This window comes from Fringilla coelebs, assembly GCF_963513975.1.
Source record: "Fringilla coelebs genome assembly, chromosome: 11".
NCBI lineage: Eukaryota > Metazoa > Chordata > Aves > Passeriformes > Fringillidae > Fringilla > Fringilla coelebs.
Genome location: NC_140037.1, coordinates 15,313,727 through 15,323,941, shown reverse-complemented (window position 1 = coordinate 15,323,941; position 10,215 = coordinate 15,313,727). Strand labels below are relative to the sequence as shown.

At 45.1% G+C, this 10,215-nt stretch overlaps 2 protein-coding genes across 2 annotated transcripts; both read right to left on the bottom strand.

The window, feature by feature from the left end:
• Positions 1-1,007: 1,007 nt before the first annotated feature.
• RPL39 (ribosomal protein L39) lies at positions 1,008-2,967 on the bottom strand. Its single transcript, XM_084213054.1, has 3 exons — positions 2,859-2,967; positions 2,548-2,651; positions 1,008-1,311 (listed from the first exon to the last, which is right to left on the bottom strand). The coding sequence occupies exons 1-3, from the start codon at positions 2,859-2,861 to the stop codon at positions 1,263-1,265; spliced, it is 156 nt and encodes a 51-aa protein (XP_084069180.1). The 5' UTR covers positions 2,862-2,967; the 3' UTR covers positions 1,008-1,262.
• A 35-nt stretch (positions 2,968-3,002) lies between these two features.
• On the bottom strand, positions 3,003-10,147 carry UPF3B (UPF3B regulator of nonsense mediated mRNA decay). Its single transcript, XM_084213052.1, has 10 exons — positions 9,916-10,147; positions 9,579-9,685; positions 9,360-9,466; positions 8,545-8,643; positions 8,090-8,200; positions 7,357-7,400; positions 6,601-6,789; positions 5,956-6,107; positions 4,932-5,244; positions 3,003-4,088 (listed from the first exon to the last, which is right to left on the bottom strand). The coding sequence occupies exons 1-10, from the start codon at positions 10,093-10,095 to the stop codon at positions 3,942-3,944; spliced, it is 1,449 nt and encodes a 482-aa protein (XP_084069178.1). The 5' UTR covers positions 10,096-10,147; the 3' UTR covers positions 3,003-3,941.
• Between the last annotated feature and the right edge of the window lie 68 nt (positions 10,148-10,215).

Below are 10,215 nucleotides of genomic sequence, written 5' to 3'. Positions count from 1 at the left end.
TTCCCTCTGATGATGGAGTCCAGACTTGACCAGACAGGACAAGGAGCTAGAGGATACCCCTGAAGTATCCTGAAGTTGGTAAAAATCCCAGCCTTGCCCACCCCAACTTACAGAAGCCTGCAGCACACCTTAGGAAGGAAACACCTCATGACCTCTGAGTGAGATATGTATTTCTTAGCATTTACCTGTTTGGCACATGCTGTACCCAGCGTTACTTGCTCAGAGTTGCAATACAAAGTGTGAAAAGCAGCAACCCAGAAGGTATGGCAGCCTGAAGCTTCCTCAGGAAACTCTCAGGAATGGACCCACGAGCTGAGGCTGAAGGCAGGAATGAAGCAGCACCTTGGCAGCCCTCAGTGTCAGGATGGGCTTGGCCACAGCCCAGGACAGGCCCACAGCAGCAGAGATTTCCTGCTGACCAGAGCAGCATCGCCAGCTCAGAGCAGTGAACAGAAAGGACTGGGTGCAGAGCCTCAGCTCCTCCACTTCCCTGCAGTAAATTGGTTTCACAGGCCCCAGCAGAGAATATCAGCACCGGGGAGCTGGAGTGCCAGAGACCAGAGACCCTTAATCCCCTTCTTCCTCGCCCTTTTTTTAAATAGCTGCAAACCCTTTGAGCCCCATCTTAAATTTCTACTTGTCTGCTGAGAATGTTTTATACTAAGCTGCACCTGTGGTTGGTGCTGATTTATCAGACCAACACAGACTCCCCAACAAAACTCATGTTATTTAGTATTCTAAATACAGTACACTGACAATATGTGCTGCACTCTACAGTACTGCATTTTGTAAGAGATTTTCTTCAAGTCTGATTTTGACTTTTTTTTTTTTTTTAATTGGTACTTTGCTCCTGAAGGTTTACAGTCAGTGAAAAGGAAGACACAGCCTACTCTACCTGAAAAGAGCTGACAGGGTTCCTCATATAAAGTGAGAATATAACTAACATTACGATTAATTTGATTGTTACAATCCCACCATATACATATGAAATAATTTTCAAAACCAAAGTCATTCAGGTCCGTATTTATTAGTAAGCCTGTGCAGTGTCAATGCTCACGGTGATGCCTGAAAGAACACTAATAGAACACAGTCTCCATGTTTCAGATACAAAGATTTTCCCAGTTAACATCAACATCCCAGACCAGCTTATAAAAACCCCACACTGGGGACTGCACTCCAGCATCACAGAAGGAATGACTTGAAGGTGTTATCGATCCGACACAGAAAGACCAATGTTCATTAGAGCTCCTGGACAGTCTCTCTTACAAGCCCAGTTTGGTCCTCCTCCAGTGCCTCCTTTTGGAGTTGTACCTAGGACAAAAGCAGAGTGAATTAGCAAAGTGCACACACACATTTGCTAAACATGAAAGCAGAACAGCACATGGAAAGAATCTCTTCCATGAAAGCACATTAATTTGTGAGCATGTACTTGTCCATGTTAAGAACAAATGCTTTCACCACGGTGTGGATGAAAGCATAGACAGTGTTAACAGAGTTGCTCTCAGCAGGAAAATGGCAGCACTCCCACAGCAGGAAGCACTGCAATTGCAGCCTGCTTTAACACAAAGCTTGGACAGAACCCATGGCCCAACTACTCAAGCCAGGAGACAAAAATCCATTATTCTTTCCTATGGCCAAGTATTTCAGAGCACTGCAATTCAGCTGAAACAGAACCCAGCTGTAACTTGGCACGTGGCAGACAAGGATCCAGCTGAGCGCACGCACCGCTGATCCCACCTAGAAACAAGGTGGGAGCAGCTACAGGAACAGAACCAAGCAACAGAACCAGTGCTGGGTCACTGCCTGAGCCAGCCAGTGCTGCTGCTGCTCTCCTCATTGCTTAGGACAAAGAGAGAAAGAGAGAATTCTGTTGCCTGAAAAAGCCCAGATGAAGGAGTGTATGAAATAAAAAACTATGCTGCAGTTTTCAACCAGAGAGCTTGGACAGGCACCACCCTGTGCATGCCCCCATGTGCACCCAGTGTGTCACAGCACTCAGCATTTCCCTAAGCACAATGCTCGAGAACAAATACAACAGGAAAGCAAGGAACTATGACAAATTAATTCTACAGTCAGGTGCCAAGCATTTAATACTATCAATATGACTTCCCATACATCCAACAAATCCTTTGCTTCCTTTGCTCCCTGAACCTCAGAGTACCCATGCTCAGGAACCATTCCTTGAAAATGCAGGAGCCCAAAGGGCTATGAGAGAAGACAGATATTGGGAAGGGGAACATCAGGAACAGAGAAGCTACCAGAAAATAAAATCTTGAATAAACCATCCCCACGTACAGTTCAGGTTTTCACTTGAGGTCACAGTGCTACGCGTACCACTGCTGAACGTCTGTAGACACTTACAGAGCACTGGTGCAAAACCACTACAGAAAAAAAAAGGCATGGAAGCCTCACACCGCCTCAAGAGGCCTCACCTGCCCTACCATCCCGGCACGGCCCTCCCGGGCACAAAACAGCGCCTTGACTCCCGCCCTCGGCCCGTCCTGCCCCGGCCGCAGCTCCTCAGAAAGCACGGGCCGAGCTCGTTACCTGATCTTATTGCCGGTTTTCATGCGGATCCACTGCGGGATGGGCCGGTTCTGCTTCTGCTTCTTGGCGAGGAAGCGTTTGATCTTGAACGTCTTGTGCGACGACTGCAAGAGAGCGCAGCGGTCAGTGCCTCACCCAGCCCCGGCACAGCCGCGGGCCCAGCCAGGCCTCGGCCAGCCGGGAATGGCGCAACCGGCTCCCTCCCGCTCCCTCCGCCCCGGCGCCCGCCCGCCAGGACCCCCGAGCGCGGCGGCCCCGGGGAGAGGGCTCGGGGCGCGGCGGGAGGGCGCGGATGGCCGCGGATGTCTCACCATGGCGCGGAGCGGCGCGGCGTCCCGGCGATGGCGGCGTCCGAGGAGGCGGAAAGGGGGCGGAGCGGCGGTGGCGGAGCGGGCGCAGCGCCCCCTGCCGGCCCGGCGGCCCCCACGCAGTGACGGACGGCGGCGGCCGAGCGAGTTTGTGCGAGTTTATTTGGGTTTAGTACAAAAAACAGCTATGGCTAAAATTCGCTAGCTTGGGAGGACCTGTTACTGGCGAAGTCTCGTTCTGGGCTGTAAAACAACACTTCAAGTTATGAGGGAAGAGGAAGCAGTTCCGAGAGGGCAGGAGTTCAGAAACGTCTCAGACTTGAGTGAAGGGAAGATGCTGGAAAAGAACAGGATGCCCAAACCAGCTACATTTGATGAAAAATAAGCATTTCAATGTAGGGAGACTTTACATGAGAATTTATAAAGTCATATTCAACTATTAAGCCAGCTTATTCATACACTCCAACTTAAGTTACTTTATGTAGAGAACCACTGAAGAGGATGGTCTCTCCCTCCCTAACATGGTTATTGCACTGCCAGATGTTCTGCTCCTTGTGTGCCAAAAGGCTCCTATCCACTGGTACCTCAACAGCCCCAGCCTGTGTATGTGTCTCAGTGCTAAACTGACACACTTCAGCTTTCACTGCCTCACGTAGGAGCACCACAGAACACAGCAACACCTGTGTTAACTCCAGGCAACTCCAAGCTTGCTCTGCTTAAGTGTATCCAACACTGGCTCTAATTGCCTTAGAATAGAGCTCTGGCTTTTGATCCAGGTGTCATTCCCTCCTGACCACAACTGATTTTATTATCAAACTTAAGGCCATAAAGTCTATTTTGCACAGATTCTCTTCTCTGCTGTAGTTAGATGCTGGGAAAGTAAGTTCAAATAACTGAAAATATTACAATGAGAACACATTTCAAATTTGGAATCTACAACTGAGGTTCTTTAACCAGAAACATCCAACAGCACAATGCCCCCTTTTCTTCCTTTGTTCCTTTTTCACTCCGAAGGCACTTCTGGATTGCGTAGTACATGCTCTTTGGCTGCACAGACAGTCAGAACACATAAGGCTGGCACATCAGTCACTCCTCTTCCTTCGTGTGACTGCTCTCACCCTCTTGTTTCTTATCCACTCCCTGATCTGGGGGCTTTGCAGCACTGTCTTCATACTGACACAATCTGCTCCGGCTTCGGGCCCCGGGCTGGTACAGCTGCATTGCTGGGCGATCCTGAAATAAATCAAAACTATTTAGATTCTTTCATAACTCCCTGCTCTCAGGGTTATTATGGCATCATTTCTATGATATTAGAAATGGCTCAAATTCAAACTTTTCAGGCTAAGTTTAATTATTCCACAGTGGTGGCAAAGTAACTTCAATTGTCCCAAATCAAGGTTGTCTCTGTTGTAAAGCAACATCCCTGTTAAACCACAATGAACACTGCTCACAGTTGAGGTTACTTGTAATGAGTTTCCTGTTGAGTTCAGCTCACATCCTCTCAGAAGAGAGGCCAACCTCAAAGTTTCAAAACCTTGAGTTTCATTTGTACCTGACAATGTCTTAAGTGATACAGAAAACAAGCACAGAGATACTGCAAAAACAGATTTTACACTCAAGACATTATTTCCTGAACCTAGAGCATGTGTCATATTCTGCAAGTTACAGTTTCCTATTTTAAGGAACCTGTTCGATCACACTCCCAATTTTAAGGAACCTGTTCAATCACACTCCCACTTTGAGATACATTTTCAGGCATCATAAGATCAGCAGACACAAACAGATTACTGATACTCTACCAACACCTTAAAGAGACAGCCTATGGCAAAGTCAGCAAATAAAAAGGGATCAGTGTATTACAATTTAACCCATGTTTTCTTGGATTAGTTCTTACACAGTGACAAGAAACACCACTGTTAAGCAAATTTTAGTGGACATTTCTAGCAACGGCAGAGTTTGTTGCAGACCAGGGAGAAGTTTAAACAGAGAAACCACATGGTTCTTTCCTTGAAGTGCTTTTATCCTAAAACCACAGATCTCTATGAATCAACACGTGAATTTAAAGAAATCCAGCACCTTGTTTCTGATACGATCCCTCTTAATTGTATCCTCTTTTTTATCGTCTTTGGTTACTTTCTCAGATTTGTCCGTGTTGCTGGCAAAGTCTGTAAGATCACTTTTCTTTCCCTTTTCTCTGAGTAAGTCTCTCTCCTTTTTCACCTCTTCCTCTTTTCTTCTAAAAACCTTCTCTTTCTCATAGCGCTCTTTCTGCCTCCGACGCTCCTCTTCTTGGCGTCTCAGTTTCTCTCTCTGTGCTCTCTCATATTCTCTGTCTCTGTCAAAATCTCTATCTCGGTCCCTGTAGTCCTTTACACACTCATCTTCTGATCTGTATGAAAACAAAACTGAAAATTAAGCTCAAAAGATTCATCAAACAGAGCTGGGAGATCAATGTAATAGTGGTGTAAATGTGCAATAGGAAGATGACACACTGGCAGGTACTAGGGAGCTCTTGGGAGGCTGTGATAGCCCAAGTCATGCATGACAGCCAGAGAAGGACACTGACCACTAGAGTTGCCCAGCCTCCTACTTGCACAGCTGGCTGAGTCTCTCCTGGCTTTGAAAAAAACATCTGAATTTGTCTGTCTTATCTGTATTTCTCACATGGCAGAACTGAACCTCAAACAGATCACGGAGCTGTTGAGAATTACATTTTCCACTTTGACTTTTTACAAGACTTAGAGGTACTGGTAACTGGAGAACACCTTTTCTCTTGCCATGGTTATAATAATTATCTCATTGCAAGGACAGTGCTCACAGCCTGCTGCATTCACCTACATATGGGCTTCCTTAGTGGAGTTCCTATAATGAGTTGTAAAAATATTAAAATCTGTCCACTAATGAAAAATTTCCAGGTAATTGACAGAGCTCTCTGTAATCATGGGGATGTGCACTGGCACAGAGAACACAGCTCATGCCTTATATGAGAAAAAGCATTTGAAAGGAATTTCAAAACATGGCCATGGCAGAGCAGCCTAAGCCTCAGTACAATCAAGAAACAAGTTAGAGATATATATATTTATAGCAAGTACTAGAATACTTTTTTGCCTTCTCTTCTTTTGTCTCCCCATCAGATCGTTTGGCAGATGCACTACTCGCATTTTTTTCCTCCCTCAGAGTCTCTCTTTCCAGTTTCTTGGATTTTTCTTTTCTCTCCAAGTCTTTTTCATCTTTTTCAGGCTTCTTAAGTAGCTACAAAGAAAACAGAAGTCTCAACTAAAAAGCTCACTCTAACACATATTGTCTGGCACAACACCGAAATTGCATCAAAGGAACCACAGTCCAGTAAGAAGTAAACATTAAAGAAATATTACTGCAAATCACAGTATTTCTAGAAGCTGGAGTGTATGAGTAAGCATTATTCACACAGCAGACTAGGATTTTTCTCCTAAACCAGGTGTTTTAGAAAGCTTAAAAATAGTCTCCATTCCATAGTGAATTCACAATCCTGTTTACCGCAGCATGTACAACAGTCACATGACAAAAACTTTAAGTATGACTATGAAACATTACAGCATGTAAACCTTTACAATGCCTACTACTGAATATTACAAAAAAATTGGTCATTTACTAACACCAAACTCATATGATTCTTCACACAATACCCAAAGTACATTTTGAGACTGATATACAAATAATAGGGGAAAGGGAGTGTAACAGTTTATAATAAAGAACTGTTCTAGACCTTAATCTTTGGTTCTTCTTTTGATCTGTCTCTTTCTTTTTCTGGGCATCTGTCTACCTTCTTCAATTTTTCTGCTTCTTTTCTCTTCCTTCTCTCCTCTTCTTTCCATTTTCTTCTTTCTTCTTCTCTTTGTCTTTTTCTTTCTAATTCTCTCCTCCTTCTCTCCTCTCTTTTTTCTTCTCTCAGCCTCTGTGTATGTAAAAACAAAGAGAAACTGTCTCTCCACAGCAGAAAACATCTCTTTAAGCCATCAAACAACTCACCTCAATGCTGCCTCTTTTTTAAAAGAGTCATCTCTGTTGTTGCTGTGAACCTGAACATGTTGCAGCAGTATTTTTTTATCATAAGCCTTAATTTGTACTGTCTTAAAAAACTCAAATACATCACTGGCCTCAGCCTTTATCATTCAAATTTTAATTAAATTTACCCCACCTCTGATTTTCTCCATTGCTAGAAGTTAAAATAACATTATGTGCTAGGAGAAAGATCATCTACAAGGACCTCAGCCATACTGCACTAAAAATGGAAGCACTAAATGGAATCTGTTTTGTCAGTGCAAAAAAAGGTGTTTTGCTGTGACCAGAATGTACACAAAGCACCAGCATTCCAACACTCTACTCCTTTAAAATATATGAACCAGAAGTTGACAGTTTGGGTCAAAAGCTCCTTCTTCAAAAGGAAGGGCAGAAATGTGTCAACATACAATGAGCAAATTGTACTTGCAAACAACAAAAAAATTCTGGAGGTAAGTCTTACCTGTTTATTTTTCAAGAAGTTCAATAAAGGAGTAGTCTTTTTAGCTGGAGAACAGATTAAAAAAATGTAAATATTTTGCCTTATCCAATATTGCAATACCTACAACAGAGCTCTATATAAAGTGAAGCAGCCTTACACATTCCCCTGCCTGTCATACAGCAATACAGCAGTGAAACAAATATTCCAAACCTATCTCCAAACAGTGGCAGCTATTAGGATTCTATAAACTTCTTTAGGATATTAATAGGAAATTAATAAAATATCCCTTACACCTATCTCTACATTCAGTCTGCATTAGGCTTTTTCCAGACACTCTCATTTTTAAAGAGATCTCTGTAAGATACTTTAAAAGACCAACTTGATCTTTTTTTTTGGTGATATTTTACCCAACCACACTATATCTTAACTTGTGCCTGCATGGAACATCACTGATCACAGCACTGTGCACGAAACACCACTGCATCTCACTGAAATGCAGCCACTCCACAGCCTGCTCTGGCTAACAAACATCTGCAACAGGAAGGAACTTTGTCATCTAAAACCTATACCTACAGAAGAATTCAGAGCATGAGAACAAAACAAAACACACAATAATATTAGCCTAAACGTTTAACGAATAGTAAGCAGGCACACAAAAGAATTCAGTCTCCTCCAGGCTGAGCTTCAAATTACAAAACATATTTGTTTCTTTGTGATCTAGGAAAATGCAACTATAGTACATAGATTTCCATACCTATTAGCTCTTTGTTTCTTGCCTCTATTTCCTCCAACAAAGTTTCAGGAGTGGAGGTTAATTTTTCATCATCTGCACTGTAACTTTCCAAAAACTTCTTGTATTCTGGATCTACACAGAAGAGAAGGGAAAAAAGGGGGGAAAAAGAAGAGATACTGTAGCATGAAAAGCATTTACATCATGCACTGCTCAGTTACATTTACTTCAGCAGGGTTGTTTGTATGCCACCTTTTCATAAGTTAGCAGCTCTCAAATGAGCTGCTTTATTATGTTTGTCTGGGACAATCATATTTAATAGATTTCTAGCTGACAAAGCAGTGCTCATAAACTTCACATATAATTTAGCAAACATCCTATTGGTGGAACTATAGTGTCACAGTAAAAACATTACATTCAAATTACTGCTAAGAGTTTCAAATCTACACATGCAAAAACAAACTAGCTTGCTATTATACCATCTTCAATAGTTCCAGTTTTGGCATCCTTTTTCTTACTCTTCTTTTTTGCAGCTTTTTGGAAAGGAGCAAACTCAACTATGGCAGCATATTCCTGACCTGTTGAGAGAAAAAATACATTAAAATAAAGATGAAACGGATATAAAATAGATTATATTGTCCATATCTAAAGCAGAAAGGTAAGTCTCACAAGAAATATGCAATACTAGAAGAGTCTACTTATACAGCAAAAAAACATTTTTGTATTTGGAAAACCATTTAATAAAAAAATAAACCACTCTACAGACATCAGAATTCATGACCTTAACACTCTCACTATACTAACGAACCAGCAAATTCACAGGCTGACAGAAGGACATACTAGATTTAAGATTAGCCATGACTTGCCAGTTCTACCACCTCAGCAGCACCACACCATGTAATAGCCTCATCCTACAGGCTCTGTATTCACTGTGCAAGAAAGAATATTTTAAGTCACTACAACTGAAGCAAATCTCAATTTCTGACAAAATATAGCAGATTGTAACACGTGACAGGCAGGCTTTAAAGTGTCATCTTCTGACAAGAACACTACATTTATGGCTGCACGAATGCAGCTGACTATGGCAAACAGTGCGCTGTTACACTGCAAACCAGCTCATTTAAAGGACCTAGATGTTATCAGATCTATGTATGTAAATATTTCTACAGGTATTGGAACTGTTTTTGAGGCACTAAACCCAAACAAGTCAGACGTGGCTGCTCACACCCACCCCTCCAAAACTCAGCCAGCACACAGCACAGACAGCAGGGAAGCAGAAACATCCATCACTTACCTTTGTGATCGACAAAGACGTAGCCGTCGAAGCGATCCCGGAAGAGGACTATGTCTTCCTGGTTCTTGAAGTTGATGTAGGCTCTCGAGAACATGTGCGGGTACAAGCTGCAGAGACACAAACCGAGAGCGCTGCGCTGACGAGGCGGCGGCGCCACTCGGGCCCGGCTGGCGGTAGCAGCGGCTCCCGGGAGAGCCCGGACTGGGCAGGCGGCCGTACCTGGAGTCGTTCGCGAAGAACTCGAAGTAGTCGTGCTCGGGCAGAGGCTGCAGGTGCTCCTCCAGCTGCTCCTTCGTCAGGCTGGGCGGCAGCCGGCGGATCACCACCTGCGGCACGGCAGGACCGGCGCTCAGGGCGGCGGCAGCGCCGGGGACGAGTCATTACCGCGCCTCCCCCGACACGTCCCGTCCCAGGAGGCCCCCGCAAGCGGCCCGTTAGCGGGGGAAGGTCCCGTTACAGAGGGGGAGCCCTGTTACCGGAGGGAGGAGGGGCCCGTTACAGAGGGTGAGCCCCGTTACCGGGGAGGGCGCCGTTCCCGGCGGCGCGCAGGCCCCACCTTGCTGAGCGTCTCCTTCTTGTCCTTGGGCCGCTCCAAGCGATCGAGCTCGGCGCCGCCGGCCCTGCCGTCCGTGCCGGCGACGGGGCCCGAGCCTGGTCCCGCGGCCAGCAGAACGCCCGGCCCGGCGGAGGCCCCGCGCCGCTCCTTGGGCCTGGCGTTCTCCTTGTCCTCCTTCATCCCGATCCCGATCCTGACTCCGGCCCGGGCTGCGCCGCGCGCACCCAATCACCGCCGCCTCTCGCGAGACCGTGCCTTAAAGGAGCCGCTGCCTCCGCCGGACTACCACTCCCAGCGTGC